Source organism: Micropterus dolomieu, linkage group LG05 (genome assembly GCF_021292245.1).
Source record: "Micropterus dolomieu isolate WLL.071019.BEF.003 ecotype Adirondacks linkage group LG05, ASM2129224v1, whole genome shotgun sequence".
Lineage (NCBI taxonomy): Eukaryota > Metazoa > Chordata > Actinopteri > Centrarchiformes > Centrarchidae > Micropterus > Micropterus dolomieu.
Window position 1 is genome coordinate 6,811,102 of NC_060154.1, and position 27,626 is coordinate 6,838,727.

General features: G+C 39.1%; 1 protein-coding gene across 2 annotated transcripts; it reads left to right on the forward strand.

Annotated features, from left to right (window-relative positions):
* Positions 1-157: 157 nt before the first annotated feature.
* Positions 158-27,027, forward strand: znhit6 (zinc finger HIT-type containing 6). Of its 2 annotated transcripts, XM_046050584.1 has the most exons (11): positions 158-345; positions 903-968; positions 2,997-3,082; positions 3,482-3,588; positions 3,855-3,940; positions 6,313-6,416; positions 14,627-14,695; positions 15,204-15,284; positions 17,449-17,529; positions 23,953-24,077; positions 26,152-27,027. In XM_046050584.1, exons 2-11 carry the CDS (start codon positions 939-941, stop codon positions 26,715-26,717), a joined length of 1,335 nt encoding a protein of 444 aa, XP_045906540.1. In that variant the 5' UTR covers positions 158-345; positions 903-938; the 3' UTR covers positions 26,718-27,027. The 2 variants fall into 2 exon arrangements, with proteins under 2 accessions (XP_045906540.1, XP_045906539.1); XM_046050583.1 differs by lacking the exon at positions 2,997-3,082 and having other exon boundaries at positions 159-345.
* The last annotated feature ends 599 nt before the right edge of the window (positions 27,028-27,626 follow it).

A 27,626-nucleotide genomic window follows, 5' to 3' on the forward strand; every position in this document is an offset into this window, starting at 1 on the left:
TGAATATCTGCCCTCTCACGACTGTCAGTTCAGTGGTATTTGTGCTGTCAGTGTTTATTTTGACATTACTGGGCGGCGTTGTAGTTCTCATCCACAAACACCGGGAAGCGCCAATGAGCAGGTTTCCAACCGGAACTTAACTCCACGTGCTGAGATTGGCCACCGGCGGAAGAGGGTTTGTTTTGATATAGGGAGGTTGAGTTCAACGTGTGGCTTGAATTCTCCTGTAATGTGCTCTTTAATTATACCAACAACAGACATAATGTCAACTGTGGAGAGCCAAGTGGGAAACAGCGATCCGGAAGACAAGCTGAAAGGCACCAAAAGAAAGATTTCTCTCTCCAAGTAAGTGTTTTAACAGAAAGCGAAGTTATTGCTAACTTAGCTAACAGGTTAATGTTTGTTTTAATGTTCGATTTCTCGAGCCTAGTTTGGACTGTTGTAGAAGTTATAAAGATATGACGAGTGGCCGATATAGCCATTAGCAAATATAAAACATCAGCTATCGTTATGTGCTATCGTTAGCTTAGGTAACGTAACGTAATGTTAACGCTAGCTAGCGTAACATAGTTAGCACACCATTAGTTAGCTACCTGCACCAAACTCCCACACTGTATTTACTGCCAGTCTTTATCTTTTCTCTGCTTCATCCTTTTATCTCTTCTATCTATGAGTTATGTCGGCTAAACTGTGTCACCCTATGTGTTAATAGAGTACCTGATTGTTATAACTGCTGAATGTCTGTGTTTGGACGTTTTAATGTTTTATTTCAGTCAAGTCACGTTAGGTTGTTTATTGCACTTTTTGCTCCTGTTATACGTCCTGTCACAGTTTGTGTCAGTTTAACTTTAAAACTGCCCAAAATTTACATGCACCATGCTGACATGTCGTCTGTCCTGCAGTTGTGGTGTGTGTGGATCAGAAGAAGCAAAGTATAGATGCCCTGCCTGTCTTGCCCATTCTTGCAGGTGAGATTATTACAGTACAAGTAATGCAGTTATTTCACCGTCAAATCTCAAGTGTTCCTTTAAATACATTTGTGTCTGTGGGGTCACAATTTAATTAAAGGGATAAAGACAAAATTATGTTATTTTTGTTCTTACTCTGTTTTTCTTGTGAAATACTGGGTTCTTTGACTTGATCATGCCTTCATAAGTAGTGATCTGCTGCTAGTGTATATTTTTATAGATAAATGTTTGAATTCCCTAAAGTAATCTTTTCATCATATTTAGATGATGAAGGAATTAAACGGAACTAACCATTTTAATATGTAGATGGAGGCTACATTGCAGCCATAGAGCTACCCATATTCTTTATATAATGTATTTGAAACCCTAACATAAAATATTAGCAATGCCAGATGCTACAAGAGCCTGTGTGCTGTGACTTTTGATTCTTTCGGTTAGCAAAAAGTACAGTTTAGTAAGAGTACACCAATAGAAGATACGCCAGGTTGTTGTAAAACTTGTATTACATGGAGTAAAGAGTTTTTGGCCAGCCCAAGGCTTCTATTTGGCAGAAATGATCTTCCCCAGGTGCTTACAAACAATCTCTGAATTGAGTCTGAAGTTATGTAACGTGAGGTAAGATGAGGATGGAATGGGCACAGGAAAAAGATGTGGCCTGTGTAGTCCTTCCAAAGATTGTATTTGTGTATGTGTTGGACAGTATGCACTGGATAGGGGCAGTAAAGAATGCAGAAAGAGTGAGGTTTGCTCAAACTCTTGATTGGATACAGGGTTGGCAGGTTTTGGCAATTTAGTCAAAGAAAACACAGGAATCACATTTAGGGGCATATTCACACTAAAAATAGCTCTAGTTTATTTTGTCCAGGACCTTGGATAATTTATTGGTTGTGAGCACAATTGCAGTCAGATCATCATTAATCAATCATTATCCCTTTTTATGATGTTAGATAAATACTTGTTTATAGTGTTGAGATTGTTGTGAGATCATATGCATAAGATGAATTCCTTTAGTGGGTTGATTTAACCTTGGTATTCTGCTGTATCTCTATGATGAGATCATATTATTTCATACATCATAAAAGATTTATTCCGTCTGTGTCTTATGTCACTAGTAAAAACCAAAGAAATTGATCTGCTCTTTCTGATTAAAAAAAATAAACAATGAATCACTAAAGAATGATGTTAATAAAATCAGTTCTACCTTTGCGTGCAGTAATGTAATATTTATGATTTACTCTTGGCTAGGTTTTTGTTTTTACTGACTGAACTTTACTTTGATTCAGGGCCAGCAACAACAAGGCACCGGCGATGGTCCATAACCTGTTCCTTAAATTCTGCTGATGCTGAAGCATTTACAACTTAACCTTCAAGTACTAAATGGCATTTTGAAGGTCATACCTGAAAATTTCATTACGATTTATCAAAGGGCACCAGGGGGAACTGTCATGGTTACCTGTTGTTGTTGGCCTCATTCAGCATTCCTTTTACATAGTTTCTAGGGATACAGTCTTTGTGTGACCCTGACCAAATACCTCTCTCTCAGCAAGTGTCTGAAAATGGCTCTTTCCATCCATGGATTAAATCATGCAAATCATCTATCAACCATGTTTTATTATGTTTTATTTATTTATTTTTTGGTAAGATCTTCATGAAGCCAGATTTCTTGTTATTTTACTAATATTACTATATACTAATATATCTAATTATTGTAACAGTACCTGTCATGTCTGTCATTGAATTTGTTATTCGTTTCTTCTTTCACAGTTTTACAATTGCTTCAAGTTAAAATGTTGCAAAGGAAGAAGAGTTTAACTTGTTATTGGGAGGGAAGTGGAGTACAGATAATGTCTTTTTTTATGTCTGCACAAGTAGTTGATGGATGTCCAAAAACAATATGAGTCAGGCAGACAGCTAGTCATTGTTTGTATTAGTCAGGGGTGTGCTATAATTGCATCATATTTGTCAGTCTCAGTTCAGCAGACCAGCAGTCCATAGATTACATTTGTTACATTTTCTCTCTTTGTCCAGTTTTTAGTGACGAAACGCACTCTGCAGAGCTACTGCTACTACTGGGCTACTGTAGAAACATGGCAGTGCAACATGGCGACTTCCATGTAAGGGGGACCCCAAGTGTATGTAGATAGAAATGGCTCATTCTAAGGTAGTATGTACATAATGGTGTACATGCATATTATATTGCATTTCTTCCAAAAAATCCTCCTAAATATTACACACTGAACCTTTTAAATATGAATATGTATTTACTCCAGTAAACTGAATATCTTTGGGTTGTAGACTAAACAAGACATTTGAGGACGTCATCTTGGGCTTTGAGAAACAATGATCGAAATGTTTCACCATATTCTGGCATTTTATAGACCAAAAAGCAAGTCAATCAGTTGAGGAAATAATCAACAGATTAATCGACACTGAAAATAATCATTAGTTGTAGCCCTCGTGGAAAGTCAGCCAAACCAGATTCTTTTGTCTTTTGTTTGTGTATATTTTCCTAGCTTGCTGTGTGTGAAGAAACACAAGGAAGATTTGGGATGCAGTGGAGTTAGAAATAAAACTGCATTTGTGACCCTCTCACAGTTTGATGAAATAGCGCTTCTCAATGGTGAGCATTTCCTCTACTTCTTCCCATGACTAAAAAACTTAATAGTGTTAGCAGTAAACTGTAAAGTAGAACTTCAAGCTAACCATCAAGTGTTCATAGTCATTATGGTTGTCGGCATATGTGTTTCTTTAATCATACAAAATAGATGATATATGATACCGCTGATACCATTAATATCGGGGTATTTTATTAATGAGGTGGTACTAAAAAATGCTACTCTTTTACTTTAAAGTGTGTTTACTATTTTTCTTTTACCTGTGCTGTAGACTACAGGTTTCTGGAGGATACAGGACGATTTGCTGATGGTGCCACCAGAGACAAACTCATCCGGACTCCTCGTGCCACTTTTAAAGTACGTTCTTGATTTACCTTCCATGCCTAATGTTGGATACTGGAATTTAAATGTTCCCTGTGGTGTTTTAGACCTCTAGTAGTGCTATAGAGCTGTTTTTCCATGAGTGGGTGCCAGGCCCGTTTTGTTTGCCACACGAATGATAATGCACATGCATTTTCGTTACGAGATACACATTCCTTCCAAGGGTGTCACATTATCCCACTGATGGTTATAAGACATTAGCAATGACGGGGAAGAAGAACTTACTAGTTGCTAGTAAACATGAATGTAAACCATGCTGGATTTGAATACTTAAAAATCAGCATCGTGTTTTATGAGTATCGAAATGCCCCCGACACATACGTTTCGGTGAGTAACACTGACGTAGAGTAAACTCTTTATGTTGAAATAAGTTGAACTTATGTGAGCATGAATTCAGGCAGCAGCGTATTAGGGATAACTCAGAGGAATACTTTAGAAAACAGTGAGGGTGGTCAGTATTGTAGGACTGAAAGTCCTCGTTCACTACCAGAAATAAACTTTATTCATAGAGCATTTATTAAAAAAGTGCTTCACAGTAAGAAAGATGAAGTAAGATACCACGATAAATGATAAAAAAAATACACATAAAGATCTTCAATCCTAAAACAAACAGGGACCTAGGAGCTTCTCCAAGAAAAGAGAAGAGGCTGTTGCAATAATCAAGGCTGTTGCAATAAACAAGGCTGTAGGCGATAAAAGCATGTACAACAGTTTCGCATGTCTAAATTTATGTATGTAATTACTTCCTATTTGAATATGATGCCACATATGTTGCCTCAGTCTGTCCAGCAGCACAAGAATTTAACACACGCCTGCATCAGCATTTATTAATAGTCATTAGTGACTCTAGGAAGGGCTGTCTTGGTGTGATGGTACTGACGAAAACCAGATTGAAACTTTTCATAGGTACTTTTACACAGCACTGCTTACACTGCTTTGAAGCAATTTTTTTGAGAATCTTAGAACCACAAGCTAGTTTCAGGCGATAGTCATCTTGAAGGGTATGATTAAGCCCAGGTTTTTATTAGGACTGGTTAGAGCTTTGTTACATTAAAAAGTATTTGTATACATTTAATAAATGGCTTTAATTTTTACACTTTATCTTTCAATTTTTTTGTGATTGTCTTTAGTAGGCACCTTTTCAGAAACAACTTCATTGTAAGAAGAGCAGATACATCAGGTTGGATATCAGCTGCATTTATAGCAAAAAACCCCACCAAACATCTAAATGCTTTTTATTGCTTTACTTGTATAATTTGTGGTTGTAGTTATGTAATGCTTACTGCTGCTTCTCCAAACCACAGGCATTCATTTATGTAATATTCAGTGTCCCTGCCAGCGCTCACCTGTACTGTTACAGGCTAAAAGACAATGTAAGTGATATTTGATAGCTTGGTGTAATGCTTTTGTGAGATTTTTAGAGGTCAACAAATCAGTCAAAATAACGAGGCTTATTCTCAGCTAGAGATAAAGGCTTGGCACATAAGGATGGGATTTGGGTTTCCACAAGAACATTGGTAGTAGAGTAATCTTTTAGTGGCCTTGTACAGCCCCACCTTTTAATAAATTTATTTCACTATATCTCACTACTTTGAATTCATTAAGGCCTTACATGGGTGCCAGAAAGGATTCACTTATACTTAAGTTCAGGTAATCTTTAGTTTAATTGCCAATGAAACTTGCACAGCCGGATTCATTGATGCACAACAGATGTTTGGTATTTAGACCTTTTTGTTCTTAGAGAAGATGAGCCCCCCGCCACCACACACACACACACACACACACACACACAGATTTTTCCAGTGAACTGAAATGCCGGCCTGTGGTCCCAACAAATCTGTTCAAGGCTAAGAATGGAAGCTTTCTGTTACATCCTGTTTCACTAAACAGTTGTTATGTCTGATCTATGCTGCTGTGAGTCTTTATTAAAGGTCTGATAACTGTTGGATTGTTGTTCTGTTTGGTTTTATGAATATTGATGTGTTTTTGGGCCTTATATATATAAAAATACTTAACTGCGCTATACCTCTTTTCTTTGACACTACCATATACAGAATATACTGTGTTAATGTTGTGCATACTGTTAAGTGCTGCAACTAGTGATTATTTTATCAATTCTGATTTATTATCAATTAACCATATGTTCCAAAACCTAAAGATATTCAGTTTATTATCATTAAAGACTAAGAAACAAGAAAATATTCACATTTTTAAACTGAATTATTTGGGGCATTTTTGCTTAAAAATGTAGTATTAAAATTGTTGCCAATTGATTTTCAACAGCTTTCAGCTCTAATACTGTATACCACTATACTGTACTGTACTGTCTTTACTTTTCTGTTTTCCAGGCAAAGAGGCTGGCAGCAAATGCCAGAAAGATGAATATCACATTGAGGTTCCTCCCCGTCACCTTCACTAAGAGCAGAGAAAACTCCACGTTCTTCCTTGCAAAGTAAGAATGAAATAACCCAAAAAAAATTTATTTTTACATTAAACAGAATAATATTATTTGTCTTGTCCATAGCTGTAGTTTGACAAAATGAGTGTAGTGTAATACAAGAGCAACAAATCATTTAAATTTGTCCAGGACTGCAGAGGTAATTTTTGTGACTCTATGCTATGAAGCAGTGAGTTGTACAATTAAAAGTACCATCAGTATCTTTATTAATTTAAAGAACACTACACAAGCATTATTTTTACTCTGTACCATCTTTAGACCATATCTGAAATATGTAAATAATTATTCATTTCTTAAATATCCTTGAAACATGCTACATTATCATAGAGAAGACCACAAACATTGTATTGCAACACTATGGGTGTTTGGATTTCTATCACAGCAGCACTGCTTAAAGTCTTACCCAAACATTTTGAGACTGTGATACGCTCAGTCAGAGACAAAGACAACACTTCACGGTTTTCTGGTGAAGTTAAGTCCTGCTTAGTCTGGAGCGAAATGAGATTCTGATTAGTGATGTTTTACTTTACCACAGGATGGCACTCTTGCTAAGCCCTAACAGCGGTTCCATCTAGTCCTGGCTCTCTTTAGGTTATCTTATGGTACTCGTAATGATGAAAAGCAGTTTCTGTTAAATGTGTGATCAATATTTTACATTATGTTTACCATTTTCTCAACGGAGATTCAGCTATGGTGACGTACTTTTAGTTGTTGCTTGACAGTTTTGCTGTAAGTGTTAAATCCTATACAGGTTACTAGAAAAAGGACACCATGCTTTCCATGCTGCAGATAAACCATTATTGGGCAACTGCTGTGCATCTCCTCCATTATGACAACAATTAAACGGAATGATCGGTAAACTGCTGCAGGACTACATGAATAAAAATGTATTAAACCCTAGGCTAAGTGTGTTTCACAGGCTGTAATAATATATTATGCAATCTAGTCATTCATGAGAAGACTTTTTGAAGACATGTTGACCACATTTGTAATTTGTTGGGAGTTAGTTCCATCATTATTAAAATGTTTGATATTTTCATAAATGGTAATATTTTACCCAGTGTTGTAGCTGGATAGCCCTGGTGTTTTTATTGCAGTCAGTAATTACGTTCACAAAATGTAAGATCTTCAAATAAGCATTACCTTGTCAGACTTTGACTCCTTGTGGCCAATGAATGAACAGCTAAAAGGTTAAATGGTATTTCAATGATTAATTTATCATACACCCACATCACCATCAATATGGTGTTGCTATTTAGTGTTTCCCCATTGGTTATATTGATTTAGGAGGAATGATTTCAGTGTAGTCAACTTTGCAGCCTTGCAGTAATTTAGAGAGTGAGCCTTATTACTTCCCGTAGACCCCAAAGTAGTAAGTAATTCTTTGCATGGGCACTTTTCCAATTTGCTCAGTTCTACTGGTGGTCTTGTCATGTTTGGCATCTTTTATCCCTCCTTGGACAACCTACCTTCTGCTGCTCATTTTCCCATTCTTTTGAGGCTGAGCCTGCCACTCTAATCCCTCTGTGGAAGAATAGAGGAGGGAAAGAGGGAAAAATGGTTATTGAACTGCATATTAAAGTTTTATGAGCCTGAAATGCCCAGGGACAACATTGGGTGCCAATCAGGATTGCCACTAAATGAATCCTTTGTCAGTCCCTCCAGCTGGTTTTATGTTGTTACTTTCCCTTTCACCACCCTCTTTTCCATCCTTAAAGTCTAGCACTCTGTCATGTCTGTCTCTGGTGTTTTGCAGGCGGTAAATTAAATGTGCACGTCAAATCTCAGGATGAGGCAACATCATGTCAGGTTGTAGTAGCACACACTGCCCACCCTCCCACCCCAAACTCCCTAATCCCAACTCAACACTTGAGATGGTGACAGAAAGTTTTTGTAAGCTAAGACCAGAATGTCTGCCAAATGTTTGTTATTTTATAAAGGTTCACACCTGGTAAGTGTCCCACAACTGCTCCAGCAAAAGACATACGAAGAATCTTTATGCTTTATGCTGCTGCCGTTTGGAATCTTTGGCCAGCTGCACAGCCTTATTTCTTTGTTTTGTCTGGTTAGGTTCACTGTGTCTCAGATTTTTCAACTAACCGCAACGGCGTCCCATTCACAGACCAGTAAATGGACACAAGGGATGGGATGAAAGGTATACAATAAATTGCAAGGGAATAAGAGAGAATGTGCTTCAGAATGTACCAAGTACATAATATAAAAAGCAGATGTGTGAGCAGTGTGACTGCAGCTGGTTAGCGACATATTCATGCTACGCACTCACGCTGCCAGAGAAGGATCATTACTGGCAGACAGCTGACTAGAGGGCTTTCATGCCTGGCAATGGTGTGCGTGTGTGTATGTAAGTGTGAACGTATGAGTGTGAGTTTGTGAGCATGTGTCTCCTTGATTAAATGTTTGTAGGCAAAATAATGGCCGTGCAACTACTTTCTTTTCACCTTTTGCCGGTGACTAATTCCAAAAACAAGGAACAAACAGTACAGAAATTGATGAAGTATTACAGGCTACATCTAAGTTCAGCCCTTGGAGGGTAAGTATATAGTAGCTGGCATTTGGCAGAACATTGGGAGTAGTTGTTAGGGTGGAATTATGTTTTCTACAGCCCCAGCTTGGCATGGCAGGGCATTTTCCTCACTGAGTGAATGGACTTGAGTGGACTGGACAACACTTTGCAGTGGCAGTTACTGTGGATAATAATTGAACATATTTCTATAATAACTTGAGATAATTAGTAATGTGAATAACGGTGGATTTGTGCCATATGTCAGTTTGTCATATATTGGGAATGAGGCTCAATTAACCCAACTCTCTCTTAGATGAGACCTAGTTTTCTTTCCTGATATTGACCATAGACTTTAAAGATGGATGTCTCCACTGTACAGAAATGAAGCCAAAATATCCCAGATACAGGCACTGCGTGGAAAGCTTTTAATCTGAAACAAAAGTAGGAATGTTTGTTCAGCAGACATCACCAGATTTCATTACAGCTGCAATAGCAAGGCAAAGGAGATGGGAGGCGTGCTATGAAAGTGCAGTTACCATGCTTCAGTTGCATAGTTGGTGAAAGTTAGAACAGAAATGGTTACCAGTTTCTTTTGGTAGTGTTTCAGAACTCCAAAACTATTAAAAGCTGGATACTGCGTATTTGCCATCACCAGCGCATAATGGTCTGGTCTTTTTCCCAAGCAGAGTCAGAATATCACTGATCAGCAGAAATATCCCCTGCTGTGAAGGTGCAGTAAAAATGCTCTTGCACAACACATCATAGCTAAAGCTTGCAGTACTGGGACAATTGAGAAGGGGTGTAATTTTAGAACCTCAATTAGGCCAATTAATGCAATTTTGAAAATGCTGTAATGTAGAAACCCAAGTGGTGTATGAAATATTGCATGTGATGAACAAATGGATTAAAGTAGACAGCCATATTTCACCCCAGATTTCATGGCGGCGGACGACTATTCATCACTTTGCACACTCACATGCACCCGACTCCTACTTTCCAGAAACTAAGTTCAAATGAAACAATCAGCAGCAGCTTTACGCAAATGTTTTTGAGACTCCAGCAGGCAACCTTTGGCTGCCAATGGCCAGATTAACCACTGCTGATGCAGAGCAGAGTCTGTGCCGACTTGCCATCCGAGGTAAACCTCATATCAGAATTGCAAGCGGCAGTTTCATCAGTGTTGCAAAAGCTGTCATCACAATTGGCTACATAACTGGGCTACATGCTGCTCTCTGACTCTGAGTAAAATTCCAAACTGTAAATTAAGCAGAAATGTGAGTGTGTTGCATGAGCTAGAGAGAATATAAACCTAGCATGTGTCATGTTTGGTTGACAGAATTTAAATAATTGGTTTCCCATGTGTTGTTCAAAATTAATTAACATAGTTTTGTTCTTGAACATTAGAAGTATAGCGTTAATGACTTGCCTTTCTGGAAAAGAGGAGCTTAGCTAAGAACTCACTCAGCATTTCAGGGAATGCAGACCCAAGACTTAACATTGTGGCATTTGCCCAGCATCTGTGGCTAAAGACAGAAGTTAAAGAAGGAATCTTAAGATACAGCTGCCTCTAATCTTTGTCTCCCCTCTCTTTTGTCCATCAGCCTCTCTGCCACTCCACCCTCTTGAGGTTGTAGATCTAGCCATGGCGTTGGATACTGGATTTATTTGTTGTATCTCAGTAGAGAAGCCCCAAAACCTGTCATCTTATTCCACCACTTGCTACCAAAATCCTGGCATCTGCCTGTGACGGGCAGATACACAGGACACATGGTTTTATATGTGCCATTTTTGTTGGATCTGTCCAATCTTTAATCCATCCAAATGGATCTGCTCTGACTGCCAGAGTACCAGTCAGGCTTTCTGCTCTCTAGTGCTGATGGCACAAGTAACTCAAATCGCTTACCTAATCAGTAGTGTTCTTGTTAATGAATTCATCCATCCTTCACTGAGTCTGCTTTTTTTCTCAGTCTCCCTCATGAATGCAGACAATTGCTCACTCTGTTAAAGTTTAGAGAGAGAGGCATCCTGAAATACAAATTATTTGTAGGTCTTTCTGTAAGATGTTTATTATGCATTTGAAACTAAAATGTCACACTTTGTACACTTATAGTGTAGTATAGTTTTGTAGTTAGGAGCAGAACAAAGACAGTACTCACCAAAGCCTGGACACTAGGCTTAGTATTTATAAGTCTCTTCATGGCAAAGATGACTAATTTAGCCACTACTGGGAATGACCACTTCTACTAAAAAAAAAGTTTTAAAGTGAAAGACAAAACCTGACTCATCACTTGCGCTTGCGCTTTTCAGTCTAGCTCCAGGGCTTGAATAACTTGGATTGCTATTTAAATCAGTACCTACATTGAATGACTATATTGAGTATTGTAGCAATTATTAAAACGCATTCAACACCAGGCCTTTGTTCCTAAAAATGGGGCAGCAAGCAATGACCGCTTCCATCTCCTGTCCGCAACCCAGGATGCTGAAAATAATTTGAAACCTCAAGGTTTTTTACCCCTTTACTGAGGTTTCAGAGTGAGACAAAATATCACAATCTGAATCTGGAGCCTACATTATTGCTTACAGAGCTGACCATAAACTGTCCTGGCTATCCTTAAAAAATTTATGCTCTGCAATGTATTCTTTCTCATATATATGCAAACACACATACAGTTACGGATTGATACCCATTTAATAGCTCAGTCATGGACTGAGATATTTGAAGGAATCAGGTTTTGTCCCTATAAACAAGCAGTTAATTACTTGTACAGTATTAGTAATGATGTTTACATTTTTCCCATTCTATTCTGGCCATGTATCAATCCTATTGTATTTGTTTAGGCTTAGTTCTTGTGGCCTAAAAGCTGTTAATCCCTCTTGGAGGAGAAAAATACCTTTTTAATGCAGGCCGGAAGCAGATAGCTTGTTTGCATGGAATTCTGTTGAAGTTATAAACCTAACAGCATAATGTTTGTGTGGTAAGTCTTTTTAAACAGGCATGTTTTCCGTAGGAATTGTACTACTAGTATTTACACAGTTACATGTGGGAACTGGCTTGCAGAACTATCTTTTCACTGTTTGATACGGTTTCTTTTTTTCAGCAGGTTCTGGTATTCAAAGTAGTCGCGCTCTACTGTCCGTGCTTCTGTTTTGACATTTTAAGATGCTCTCTCCTCTTTTTTCCCCCTGACAATGAATGATGGCACTTATCCCAGGTATGCACTGTGGCCTTGCCAGAAATCATTACATGCATCTTTGGGCAAGCCCCTTTTCCATTGAAAGACATAGTTTCCATTTGCTGTAATGACAGAATAATGGCATCACACCTGGTGCTCCACCTCTTTTGCTTACACGTACAAACACATACACACCTGTACACGTATACACATGCACACATACTGATGCACTGAAGAAGAAACTCAGCCAAAACTGAGCAAATACAAACTCCTCTGACTAAGGGGTTAGAGGTGTTAGGTACCTCCTACAGTTGCGTAGGGAATCCCCTCCCAGCCCCATATCTTCCCTCCCAGCATTCCTGCCGCTGCCTTCACTGCCCATAGCTTTACCCCTTCACCCTTACAGCCAAATGGAAACTCATAACCACCTTTCATTGGGTATCCTGCCAGTTCTGCACATACTTCTTTGCTTTTGAACTTGTCCTACCCATCCTGTTTCTGTTTAAGGAAAAAACATGCCCCCTGTTGTATAATGCTACCATCTGGATCCACAAAACAACACAAGCTCACAAGCACCAGAACCATGCCTGCACTCAAAAAACACATGGGGTAGAGTTAGTTTTTTTGCTGTGTTAATCCATTTCACTCTAATACCTGCTAACAACGATGGCACAATTATGACCCCAAAAAAAGTGTTCAAATGCTGAACCAGTCTTTGTCAATACAAGAGAATGAAAACAAATTGTTAAATAATTGTCTTTGACGTGACTGAATCTGAACCTCAGTGTAGATCTTGCTTCGTCTAAACGGTCAAAAACTACCAAGCAGTTTCTTTTTCAATTATGTAAAACATAGAAAACAACAAATTGTCAGAAAGCTGTGACAAGCTGGAACCAGATATTTTGTATGCATTGCTGCTTGAAAAATGACTAAAATTATCACAATATCCAACGAAGGTTAAAATCAAGGGCAACTGGACTTGGTTGAAGATACTGGAAGACGTTTCGTCCCTCATCCAAAGGACTTCTTCAGTTCTGACTGACTGGCAGGGAAACTCAGCTATTTAACCTCAGTGGGGTCGTTGGCCCGGGTCATCGATACCGCTGGTTTGTTAGTGTTCCTTGTTGCTGTGACGACAGTCGTTACAGTCGTTAAGACTACCTGTGGCCAAGACTGAACGACCATCGTTGGTATCTTCACCTGAGGCCAATAGGTTGTTCATTGACTGATTAATAATAATTATATAATAATTTAATTTCACCTCTAAAGCCTAATGACTGAATTCCCATCACCCTCAACTGTATTTGAAGGTGAATTCTAACATAGAGTGCTAACATGCATCATAGTTTACATTACAAAATGACACCATACCATGTTTGCATGGTGGATATAGATATTTAATCTTGTTTCAGCAGGAATCCACAAGTCTACTGTATTGTCAGAATGGGCTGGGTAACTCCTCAGAGCTTTGTCTTTAGATTTGTCAATAAAGAAATGTATTTTTACTACAGTTATCAAAAGAAACCTTCAAGTTGTGCTCTGTATATGTCTTGGTGAGTACTAAACCCTAATAACTAGGTATCCCGCATGTGCCTTAAAATTATGTAAAGTCTTATTTTTCATCCGCATCCCTCAGATCCATAAAGGCCTCCGTCCTTCCACTCTGACGGAGAATGGGTTGACGAATCAACTCTACCAGATATATTGGTCAACGCAAGTCCTTGTAGTTAGGTTCAGCTCAGTATGTAGGGTATATGACTGTGGAGAGCAGGACTTAATTGATGCCTGTGCCAGTAGACTATATCCTATTCCTCAGGGCAGCAAAAAATATACTTCTACGTTTTCATTGGTTTTATCTACATAAGAGGAATCTTTCTCTGTGTGTCAAACTGGTGTTTATGTTGGCAAAATTGAAATTACCAGCGAGACCACACATTACTATTAATTGATTACTGTAACAGAATAAAGGCGGAATTTCATCTTGTTATTCATATCTCCCAAACTGTTTGATATATTACATTTTGTTGGCTATTTCTGCATCATGATGACATTACTTGGTCTGAACACAGCAGCTGTTTAGGGGATAAATGTTTGGTTGTAGAGCACGCCCAGCAACCCTGAAAAACTCAACCACGTTTAATAGTTGCTGCCCAAAGTCTTACCCCAGAAGAAGTGATCATTATTTGATATCCACCAGCTGGTGTCCTAGTATTGCGTGTATATGTCATGGTCTCCATGGTGACTCTGGTTTATTCATTTACACACATGCACTCACACAGTCACACAGATGGACAAGATTTTGGAAGCAGCCAGGCGTTTTGTCTTGGACAGATTAAGATTGAATCCATTTTATGCTCTGAATTTAAACAAGGGCATTTGTGTTTGACTATGAAGGGAATACTGTGAGAGTACTAGTGACCTCATATCTGTGGAGGAAAAACAGGCATCAAGCACTACTGTTTTTGATAAGCTGAAACCAAAAATGAGTTTCTCTGTGTCTCATTTAGAGAAGCACTGTTCCTATGGCACCTGAAGCTCATCTTTCCTCAGAGCAGCACAGAGTTCAGTCAGAGGAGGTGAGTTACATAATAATATTCTCTCACTCACTCACTCACACACACACACACACACACACACACACACACACACACACACACACACACACACACACACACACACACACACACACACACACACCCCTTCTGAACCACCAGTTTTTTTTATTAACTGAAAGCAAATGATCAGTACTGTTTCAATACTGAAAAGAAGTGCTTGTTACTGTAGGGAACATTTTGTTAGACAGACCATGTTGGTGCACAGGCTGCAACTTGGCAGTAGTGACCACTCAAATCTATATGTGTTTGTGAAGGCTGGTAAAAGCTTCACAGAGACATTATCCGTTATGAACATGGTTTGACGTAGATTAGGCAAATATAAGCCTTGGCTTCAGCCTACTCCTTTTTTGGTTATTTCATTGTAAATTTACCAAATAAAATCATTCATTCATGACTTGATATGGGTGTGAACATTAACAGATTTTTTATCACATTTGTTTTTTCCTACAAAATATCCTTCTTGTTCTAGGGTGTCTGACAAGCAAACCCTGGAGCAGATCTTGACCCGTTATATCCATTCTACAGAGTCTGATCCTGTGACACGTCAAAAGTGAGCTTTGTCCCATTAACACTTCAGTTCCATTTGATTTTTTTGTTCTGATTGTTTATATAGACCAATCACACATTTTCTACCCTGATTCTGATACCCAAAGTCAAACTCGTTCTAGAATAGAACTAATCCTATAACAAGTGTCTTTTTTTCCCCCCAAAATATAAAATCTGTAAACTTAGCTAACCGCCCCAGTTAACTTCTTAACTATAAGTGGAAACGTTAATACACCTACATGCTTTTTAGGTGTGTGAACATTTTATTAATATTGTTAAAAGCTTTATGAAATTGTGTCATTACAAGACTGTCATGTTCTTGTCAAATACATGTAACACACCCAATTCAAGCTGTAGAATTACCGGAGTTATGATCAGCAGTGAGCTGCTATGTGTCCAGGTTTTATGACAGAGCAAGCAGACAATTCACATTAAAGTATTTGGGAATGGTGCTACTTAGAGGTCTGCTTGGACCTTTGCGACAGGTATTTTATTTCTTGTACAGCTGGAGTGAAAGCTGCGTCCCTATTATTGGCAATAAGATTGCTGTTCATCCCATTATCTTCTCTTGAAAATCATCTGTTTTGCTATTGGCAACAACTGTGAAGTTGGATTTAGTTACTGGAGTCTCATGTTCAACAACTAGGGATGAGATTGGGGAAGAAGGCATAGCAAAATGAATTGCTCTCAAAATTTGTTTGTTGAAATGCAGGTTCTGTGATATGTGCCTTTTAGCAGCATAGTATAATATCAAACACTACCACTCATACTAACACCAGTGTGAAGCAGTTACATTCATTTGTTACTGCATCTTATTATCCTGACAATATTACAAAGCATATGAGCATTTTGTATTGTCTAAAGCTGTGTTGGCAAGATGCAGCCTGAGCATCACTGCTGCATATCTGAATGAGTAAAAAAAAATGAGAAAAAGTACAATGGCCTATTGTATTCCAGATTTTACTTGTTGTCCTCACCGTTTTTTGTTAAAAATATAGGCCATTTGTAGCTATGACTGCTTGGTTTTGATGACCTGTATCAGGTCCACTGTAGCCTGCATGCCAGACCAGAGCTCCTGTAATTGAGTTTGGCAGCAGTGTGTTTAGGGATTATGCCTCAGTTACACATAAAGTACAAGTTTGCATTTATAAGGGAGAAGGAATGGGTGAAGACGCAAGTATAGCTCTTAAAAGATTCATGTTAGCTAAGTATTATTTTTATTTTGAAATCTTTTCCCCTTTCACACATTTCATAGATATTTTCTTTTTCTAATTAAAATGAACTGTAGAATGTGGACCTGTATGAATGAATTTAACGCTCTGCTCATCTGTGCGACCACACGTCGTCACAATTGTGCTTGACTTGAATGTGAACGTTTCCCATAGAGTAGATGAAAAGGTGGAGTGTATTTCTATCCTGATCTTTAACATCAACCAACTCAATCCAATTTCAGTCACACAGGATTCGGTTGGGTTGGTCTCTTCATGTTGTATAATTCCCACAATCTTACTTTCCTACATTTATCTCTGTAATTTTGCTCTTACTTCACTTTCTTTTTAATTTCCCAGGCTCATGTGTCTCCCAACATAAACTACGGTCTTTAAACAAGGCACGCTCTTTGTTTGCAGAACACTCAGTATTTCTAATCTGAACCTGTAACAGAACAGCGATCTGACTCCTATGACCCAGCCATTGTACTGATAACAGTCAGCATTAAGCAGTCTGCTGAAAAAACCATCAGCGAGAGCATATTGTAGACCGGTGCAACTCTTGTAAAAATAGACACCTCACTTGGTTCAGTGCCAACCATTTAGACACAACCTCCGCTTAGTGTAGATTCAAGTGAGTGGGGTTTAACTCTCCATGGCCCATTACCGGCTCTTTACAGCAGGCTAAGGTGCTGTGGCTGTCAGTAGCATGGAGCATTGTCCCTTACACAAGAAACCCCAGTCTAAGCCTATAAATATCAGTCAGCATATGAGACAAGTATACATTTCTCCCTTGTGCTATACTCAATAAGCTCTTTGTGTTTTGACCTTTATGGTAACCATCGTAGGAAATTCTTCACAGTCTATGTTCTCATGTTTTTTCTTTATTGTCTTTTTTTTTAAGGGATAGGTTGGAGTTTAGTCTCTAACCTTCTATGTTGATTTGAATTTCTGTTTCAGGTTGAAGATGTATGTGCACACCCCCTTTGATCATATGAAAATCTTCATGAAAGCAGAGGGGCGAAAGGCTAACTCTGTGAGGTGAGATTTACTTCTACTTCTCTTATTCCGCATTATCAAAATAATTTGTTACGTTCCCATACATGTAACTTTTCTCTGGTAGATTTTGTCATCCTAATTGTCTGTATTTTAATTTGACTATTTTGGTGTATATGACACATTACATCTGTTGCATGAGGCAAATTTGTGATATCGGGCTTTTTAAATAAAATTGTTTAAAAGCTGGAAGACACATTTCTCTCTTTTTCAAAAATGTGTCAGAATCCCAGTATTGCTCAGGCATCTTGTCTGTGTAACCATTTTGACCGTTTGATTGGACTTGCCAGTCATGACTGATTTATTCAGTGTGTATTAAATCTACATAATTTGTTTAGAAACATGACATCACTGACTTGTAAATTCCTGCAAAGTTACACAGCCATTTGGCAGGAAGGCCATAGAGAGTTTTTCTCCTCCCGCTTCTTCTTAGATTCCTACATTGAGAAATGCCATTGATCAAGAAACTTCTTTGCAACTTTTATCCACATATTCCATCTGCTGTCTTTCACTTTTTCTCACTCAATCTGTTTCCATAGTCTCTGTCCTGTGTGGACTTGCTTCCTGCCCTATCTGTCTGTCTTGCTTTTTTTGATTTTTAATGAGGGTCATTGGATTGTGTGGATAGCACCCATTCGCCTCGCCTACTTTCGAATTCTTTGGCTGCCCTCCATTTCCACTTAGTCATGAAGTGAATGATGTTCCTCGGTGCTCATAACCATTACCCCCCTGGCCAGCATGAAATGTCATGAAACCTCCCATCCCATCTGTCACACATGGTCCTTTTGCTTTGCCCAGTGGGATGGGCTGCAAACACTTTCAAGGCAGATACATTTTATTTTGTGGCAGCATAAAGAGAAGAATTACTGAAAGACGAGTCTAGATCTGTGACATGCAAGCCACGATTTAGCACAAACTGTCAGGCTGTCACCTTTTACCCTTACATGAATTGAATGAAATTTTAAACACTTTTAAATGTGTCATTATCTCTGATCCCACACACCTTTTGCAGTGTCACCTTCATAACGAATGTCACTACAAGGTAGTTTATAGTGCTGCATAATCACAGGTTAATAACCTAATATGAAGTGTCTTAGTGTGAAGTCAGGCCACCACGAGCCTCCAGACAGCTTCAGTGCTACTTACCAGGTCTGTGGAACTATTGGAGGGATGAACACCCTTTGGGATAGGAGGTCAAAGGCAAAGTACTGGCCGACGCATGTGTCTCTGGGCCCTCCTGGCACGGAAATGAAAGTCAGAGTTGGTGGAGTGAGCAAGGTTGGAGCCTTGGGTTGTCTAAACATTGACCAACTTCTATTCTCCGCTCTCTCCTTTCTCTACCTGGAGGGTGCACACAGCCAGGATGGCCCGGAGATACATACGTCGGCCCAAGCCTTTCCTTTGACGTTTGGAATAGGAGGCCGCTTAATACACCTAAGGGGTAGGCAGCAGATAGAAAAACAAATATAGCCAGACAGGACAAGGAAATATAGCATCAGAGTCAATCACAGAAATCGGACAAAATAGATTTGAAAATGAAAGGTTATAAGTTTTATGGAGGTGGTAGTAGAGAGCATTGTCTTAGATGTTGGTCTGAAATCTTCTATAGGTGTCAAAATAGGTTGAGATCTGGTGACTGTAAAGCCTGTGGCATTTTATTCACATCATTTCCATACTCACAATGTTTTATATATGACTTTTAACAGCTATGAGCCTGATACCGTGACAGTTGTAAATCAGACTATGGAGAAAGAATGTTTGGACGGTGTCTTGTCAAGTCTGTGATTCAGTGGAATAAATGGCCCTCCCTCTCCCTGTTCCACGTTCTTTATCAGTAATCGTTTCTTGTTTTTACTTGATGAGTAAATTCCATTGTTCAGTTCTTAGGAAGTGTTTTTGTTAACATTGAGGATGGATAAATAGAAGTTGAGCAAAATTAGAAGGCTTGTCCAAGGGGGAATCATTTTACATTAACTAGGTGCAGTTACATAACAGGGCCATGGCCACAAACTAGAGCTCTAATAAGAAGCCCCCTACAGACTGAAGCCAGATCGCCTTTTTTAGGGATCACAAACAAGGTCAAAGCATTGCAACCACAAAGGGGCTTCCACGTTTTGAACGGTGTTATTAGTGTTATGAAGTCATGGGCAGTAGTGGTCATGGCTGCTTAAAGGCTGTTGGCCAAGTCCAACACAAAAGGGTATGACTGCATGTTTTTGTTGTTGAATGTCTACTGGAATATCAACCCACTCCAATAAAGGAGTTCTTGTGCTAAACTAAACATAGCTGTGTAACCAGTCAACATTCTCTTACGGGAAAGGAGGCAGACTGTGCATCAAGAGAGCCATTCACACCTTTGTGGATGTTTGTTTTTGTTATTTTTTAATGTTTATTTTTTATTCATTCCACTTCTGAGATCCAGAGGATGCCCTTTCCGCCTTTCCCTTACCTCTTCTTTTCCTCTCAGAAGCCGAATCCCACAGAACATCTACGCCCGTTGAAGTGTGTGTGTGTGTGTGTGTGTGTGTGTTGTGGACCCATCAGACAGTGATGTTTCTGTCTTGTCCAAGCAGTGCTTTCTCTCACATATTTGTGGCAAGCCCTCTCCTTATCCGTCCTGAGCATGTCGAGCTGCTCTCCCTCAGCTTGCCCTGAAGATCTGTTCAAGTATGTTTCTGTGAAGCAGATGCTTCCTCAGTTCTCCTGCAGTGCTGGACTGGTTTTTGGTATTGTTACTAGAATAGCAAGGAATTAATAGCACCAGATTATATTGGGTAATTGTTGAGCGTCACAGTTGCAGTGTTTCCCACATCATTTTAAGAGACTATGGTGGGTGGACCTCGGGGGGTCTGGGGGAATGCCCCTCCCGGTAGAAAAGTTTGTACATTTAAGCTTAAATGCATTCATTTGGTGCAAAATTAAGAGGTTATCTATTACTTTGCACTCTTGTAAACAATGTTGTGCTCTAGTAAACTATTTCATCATAAAACCATTTTATAGTAGCTATAAATGGTGATGAAACGGCAACAAAGGTCAACAAATTTATTTAATGTTTTTCCAGCAACCCAAATTAAAGAATAGAAAATAAGTAATTTCCCTATTTTATTGTTGTTGTTTTATACTTAATTGGATTATATTCACAGAATCTTATTTCTATACTATATAGACACTGTATTTTGAAAACCGGATGCTGTCACATGTGTATCCTTGAGCTAAATTCATCAAGTCCGACCAATAGACCGTATATAAAAAATCCGACCCAATATCATAAATGTTGTATGTGGTTCTTGTATCGCGTAACATGAAGATTTCATAGCCTCTCTTCAGGCAGGACTCTCATACTGCAACACTTGTCTTTGTAAAGAGAGAAACTGACAGGATAAATTCTCTAACCTGCCTGTCAGCTCGCTCCGATCCGTTTCAGTTACCATGAAGTCTTTAATATGTGTGCACTCCAAATTTAGGCGTGGCTAGCTTAAAAACGAGTGACAGAAACATACCGTTAACATCACTGTAGTCACCTCAAAAGAAAAGTGGTTGTCTCGAGTCGGATGCCAAAGTGTGTGAGCGTGCGAGCTTACAGCAGCGCACACAAAACACAACGTTAGAGGTCTGAAATGTTGTTATGAGACGTGTAAAAATATTTTTGGTTCATTTTGAAACTATGGCGGGCCGCCATGGTCTCGTTAAACAATGGGAAACACTGCAGTTGGATTGTGGTATTTATATCTGTATAAATTTGTGGTCATCCTTATTTATTGAAGTTCCCGTCAGCCTCAGTAATACGATGAGATTTTAGGCAGGGATTTGCTTGAAACTTAGTCTAAATTTAAGAGTCTATATATGTTCTAAATTCCTACACTCAAAAGCAAAGTGAAGAGCATGCTGTTGAAGTGAGGACCAGATGCACTAATCTGTCAAATGTGGGAATAATAGCGAATGCTTTCAGAATGTCTCTCCTCAAAGGCATGGTGGTACATTCATTTGTACACATAAAATGTAACAAAAATAGTTGAATTGAAACCTGGCCATTTGTTGAGTGAGGTGAGCATGCTTGTAAGTTTTGTAACAGTTGCAAAGAAATCCAATTCTGTCATCGGAAAGGTGTTAGGGGCATGTGGTTTCACATCCAACCTGATAAGCACTTAATTTGCTAAATGTAATGATTTAACATGTATCACACAGTGTGTCTAAATCAGAGGTAGCTAAAGAGGATGGTTATATGCCCAACCCCAAAATATCTGATTGCACCAGCATAGAAGCAACTATCATGCATCCACCACCATTGTCTTTTTATAACCTTGTAACGGTCAAATCTATAAAATATAATATTTTGGCAGAGAATTTTAGTTAACACAGTCCCTGCCTCTGAGACAGTGCAGCAGGCCCTTGGCATTGAGGAATTGGACTGAAACGCCAAAATAAAATGAAGTAAACCTGAATACTAGAATGGGTATCATTGTCAAAATGTGAAACTTGGTTTGCATAGCAGGGTTCTCTTGTTTTCTTGTCTGTCTGAATAATGCTACAATATTTTGTTTACGACTGGGCTCCTGTTGTCCTCCTCTGGTTGTAGTAATTGTCCGATTTTAACAGAGTTGGGAGAAATCCAGCGTTTGTAATCTTCAAGAAGGCACTAGTCCATAACTGCTTGTCACTCACCCGCCATTGGAATGAATGATATTCATACTCATCATCAAGAAGATTTTACTCACAATATGATACAGTGAGTTTCACAAAACAATGCCAGTACCAACTAGTAGACGACCATGTACATATCCTATTTATTTTTGCACTAGCTTATTCTGAGTTTTCAACATTATTAATAACACAGTACTGTCTATTCATGATCAAGATATTTGCAGTGTTTCTTCTCCTCCTTACACCTTACCACTGCCATATTCTTGCTGATGGGTCTCAGCATTGGAGGGGGAAACAATAGGAACCTCCCTGAAGGGAACATCACTCTTGTCCTCTGCTCTTCATTCACTAGAACACTATATAGAGACCAGATGTGTGCGTGTTCTTGGCTGCGTCATCCAGACGTGTTTCTAGAAATGGCCAGCTCTTTAACAATCACTTCGACACCACAGGGAGCTGAAATCTGCTTTGCCATCTACCCCTCTTTTGCTGTTGTTTACAAACACTTGTGTTTTATTTTAGCTTTTATATTCACAAAAATAAAAAACATCCGTGAACATTCAGTTAGACATAAAAAATAACAACAAATGGAATGGAAACATGGAAACAATCCTTGTCTAGTCTGCGTATAGCAAATGTATTCAATCCTTTTAGATATCCTGCTTTTACTTGCTGCATTATTTTCTTTTAATTACTTTGCACCAGCTTTACAAACTGCTTTCACTGCTTAACATTTTATCCTGTCAATAATAGCCTTTTTTCTATCCAGGAATCATGTACAAAATATTGAGTCCATCTTTAGATATGCTATTTCTACTCTTGTGTTGTGTAGATATCCCAAAAGTACCCTGCAACCATTTTTTGTACTGCGGCAAGAAATTTCCTGTGTGTTTTGAAACCCACAGTCTCACATATGTCCTTTATCTAGTCCCACAGGAAGTTCCAACACATTTTGCTGTTTATTTATATACTTTAGCCCACCTAAGAGAATCACTTCCAGGATGGAGGGCTTCTTGGAAGCTGGCACGCCAGTAAAGACCTGTAAATGTCACATTAACAAAGTGCTTTGATTGGTTTTGGGAGTGGGTGACTACCTGGGCGGTTCTCAGTCTGCTTGGGCTTTTAGCAAAACAAACAATGGTAATAATCTTCAGTCTGGTGCGGTTTTGACAGTTAGTGGGGATGGTGCCAGTTACTGTGTACATCCAAATATATGATGTTTTGTATTTTGGTGATGACAACCTAAGCGGGATGGTTCTGAATTACTTTAGTGTAGAGGCAAGCCATGTCTCCCAAGAATCCAGTTAACTATTTAGTCTGGTGATTTATGACCATCCCTAATGCTTGACAGGACTACTTAGATGCAAGACTAGACTGATGTCATCTCATACTGAAGAGCTAAAGGAGGGGAAAGAGAGCCCTTGCATGTGCTTGTGAGAGATGTTGATTCTTAGTTAAGTCAGTTTCCATCTCTTGAGACAAACACCAAGCAGAATCTTCAATGTGCCAAGCCATGACTCAAATCTCTATCAATCTTCAAAAGATTCTCAGCCACCAATGTGCCACAGGCTGCTGTAAATAAAGAGCTACAGCTGCCAGTTATAGACTTTCAACAACGTTGGCTATTTCTGCTCTGTCTTTGTTGTATCCTAGCACCTAAAAACTTGAAATTACCTTCAATGAGCCTAATATCCTGTAATTTACCCAGCATGCTGTAACTGAGTTGTCTTGTAATCACCTCTTTTGTCTCAATTTTGTCTGGAATAGGTACCATGAGTTGGACATTTACAAAACCCTAAGGGACAACCTGAGGTACAAAACACTGATTGAATATCCTGTGCTGCATGTTGTACTCAGAGATCATTGGAAGGACTATCCACTGAAAGGACTGGGTAAGAAAATAACAAAAAAAAAACACCCTTATCTAGCTTGTCATGAATTTTCTAACTCCTGCTCATAAGCTAATTTCTGCACCAACACTAACCTACTGATGGCTTATTAGTAAAACAAAATAATTTCTTCATCACTGCATTCACCTTAATGCTTCCTTTTCATCTATGTTTTCTCTAACTAAATAAACGGGTGTATATATGACATGAGTCAAAACTTTATGTAGCCTCAAAACGCCAACCCCTCGCCACTTTGCAGCATTGTATCATGTCCTGGTTTCTCCAGCTGAGACCTCAAGGCTCCCTGTTCCTTTATTTTTCACTATAGCAACATGCTACCCCAACGGAAATGAGGGTGTTCTGCACAGCATCACACACACCAACTTAACCTCGACAGCGACCATGTCCAAAAAGAGGATCAAACATGGCTTACTGTTGAACAGTGACCTCAGTGAGTTGTGAACTGACGGAAGATGTGAAAACAGGACATCAGCCTGTGGTTTTTCCTCACCTGTTTGTCAGTGTCTTCTAGTACCGGATATTTAAGGCCAAGAAAAGCCATGACAAAGTAGGACTCACGAAAAGTTTTTTTTTTTGCCTCAGCGAGATCAAACTCTACATCTGAGTAGGGTTAGCTTGGTCACAAAAGACCACGCTAACTCTATATCATTATACTGTCCGATCTGGACTGGCTGAGTGACGAATGAGGTCATTTTAGTTTGAGTATGTATGTGTTTTCAATGATAAGGTCTTGGTGCCACACTGTTTCACTATAATAGCCATAGACACATCCTGATAATTACACACGCCATGGCCTGGGAAGCTGGACAGGAAGTGATAAAGACCAATCGGACACTGTGGCAGTGGCTTATCCAGTGAGGGTAAAGTCATGTTGAAACTCAGGCAGCATGCAGCCGGTCAGTATTCTGATTAGAGATTGCAAATCTCTCTTCAATTTTCTCAAAAATCCTTTTGTAGCCTCATTGACCCTGAGCCAGAATCTCTTTGATGACATTTTTATCTTGCTGTTATGTGGGTCAGATTGTTAAATAACTGTTTTAATGTTACTATTCCAAATATAGTTACCCTTTTATAGGTGCTCTGAGAGACAAAGGGTTTAAGTAATAAGTCATAAACAAATTTTAAACAAAAAGCTTGGCCCTTTAGCCAAAACATCTAAACCCAATTACTAAGTTTTTTGACACTGTCTTGGCCATATGGAAAGGTGGAGATGTCACAACTGCTAGCCACTTGGGTAGCATAATGGAGTAAGTGCTTCTGTGAATAATAGAGACACTACATCCTATAGTGAGAGATTTAGTCACGTGTCTCTATTGAAAGGATTGACACTTGACAAGAAGGGTTTCTAATTTGTCCTGTTGCTGAAAATGTTTCTTTTCAACAGTAATGTTTGTAACATTGGACTGAATCAGGGCTGTACTTCTATCTATGGTCAGTGGAGAATGCCCTTTACCCATAACCTAAACTCTTAAGATGTGTATATTAATTTACTTCTAATGTTCTGTACCAAAGATAAATGGATAATGGGAGGCAGGCATAGCTTAATTGTGTCTCATGTTATAGCACAAAGAACTGAATTACATTAATCTTTTATAGGCTCTGCTGAATAACCATTTTTTAGAAAATGTGTTGGCAAAAGTGTCTGAGGTTTAAAGTGAATTTTCCACAAATGGACTGTGGGGAGATCATGTTGGGCAGTAATTGCTTAAAAATTCACAATTATCGTTTTTATAGTCATTTATTCTACAGCCTTTCTTTCACACGTCCACCCTTCTTTATTGCATAACTAATTGCTTGGCAAGCTGCCTCATCCGGGAACCCAGCGTGGAGCCAAAACGTAGCATCATCAGTCCCAAACTGTACCGTCCTTCTCTTTCTCACGATTTCTGTTAAGCATAACCTCAGCTGTGCTCTAACCATTTTTGTGCAACTGACGATACTGATCACTTGTTCTTGTTCTTCAAGTTTGGATGTAAGAATTTACTGATGCATGAGCCATGTTTAATCATGCTTTTTTATAGACAAATGTGTTTTCAGCTGATTCATGTTGTTTCAGCTGAACAGTCATCAGCCTGCAGCAGTTTTGCAACAAAGACCAAAAAGGTGGACCAAGAGAAGCGGGACTTCACCCAAGTTTCACCGTTCCTACAAGGGACTTGCACCCCGGGGGGAACCAACATCTGGACAGGAACCCCAGAGACCAGCCCTGAAACTAAACCCCCACAAGAGAAAAGGGCCAAGAGAGAAGCAGGGCAGGAAGAGCCAGAGGAGGGAGAGATCATAGACAGTAGTGATGAAGAGAAAGATGAAGCAAATTCTGAAGAAAATACCTCATGTGGAAAGAGCTGTGATGGTGCCAAAAGCCCTGCTAATGACATGGTGGTGATAAAGATGAACCATCACACAGTTAATGTTGATGATGTTATTAATAAACACAGTGACCACAGCAGGGATCAGTGTATAAATGTGGACATCACTGATGACAGTTCAGCTGCCAGAGAGAGTGCTGAGGTCAGCATGACTAAGGAGGATGCTGTGAAAGAGTCGGGGCCTGTTAATACCCATCACTGTCATGATGAAAATGAGTCAGCTAATGCTGCTGGCAGCTGTGGAATGGAATGATAATGCCCAGATGTTCAGTATGAAATTCCTGTGGAGGCAGACAAATCTGCCAGGAAGTCATCAATCTTGTGTCAGTGTACAGTAGACCAATGCAATTGTTTTAAACAAGTTGTGTTAAGAAACAAGAACAATGTTTGTATGTTTACACATAGAATCATTTCAATGTTAATGTTTATTTTTTAGGTTTAGTTGATCTGTCGGCAAACATAAATAAAGACTGTTTTTGGAAATCTTTTGGTATTTGTTATACTGCTGCAGTTGATGCTGACTGTAGTATCAGACCATATTCAATAAAAATATTTTTTGGTAATCTCATGTATTTATGAGTTGACTTTCAAAGATCATTCTTAACCTTGGAAACTGTGTTTGACTATCTTTATGACGATGCTCTAAAGCAGAGGTCACTTATAGGCAAACCACGGTCCGGACCCAGCCGCCGTCCTCTCCGGACCCGGACCTACAGCCAATTTATTGTTGAGAATTACTACCCCGTGACGGAGCCTTTTTATTTTAACTCGCACAGCTTTTCTAGCATTTACTGTCCGGGTTTAGTGCACAGGAAACTCACAGACCTATTGCATGTGCTCCAAACGTCTCATGTGATGCTGCTCAGCCAATCAAATCTGTGAATTTTGGTAAGCATTGCGAGTCAAGTCCGTGAGTGAGATACACCGGAGATGTTCTGGAAAAACACGAATTGAGGAGACAAAAGAGAAGAAATTTCAAATGGCTTTTAACCAAGAATGTACAGATTCTTACATGTACATTCTTCCCACGGGCAGTTCAAAACAAGATTATCTCCTGGATCTCCAATCCTAGCTGGCAGGACAAGCTAGAGCCCATGTTTCTCACTGAACAAGTGAATGTAGGAAAGTGGTAGCTCTGTAAGAGGGAATGAAAGAGAAGAGG

Coding starts and splice junctions, on each gene's coding strand:
- znhit6 (XM_046050583.1), top strand. CDS start 230: ATGTGCTCTTTAATTATACCAACAACAGACATAATGTCAACTGTGGAG. Junction 14,696..15,203: donor ACAGAGTTCAGTCAGAGGAG/GTGAGTTACATA, acceptor TTCTTGTTCTAG/GGTGTCTGACAAGCAAACCC. Junction 17,530..23,952: donor CGAAAGGCTAACTCTGTGAG/GTGAGATTTACT, acceptor TGTCTGGAATAG/GTACCATGAGTTGGACATTT.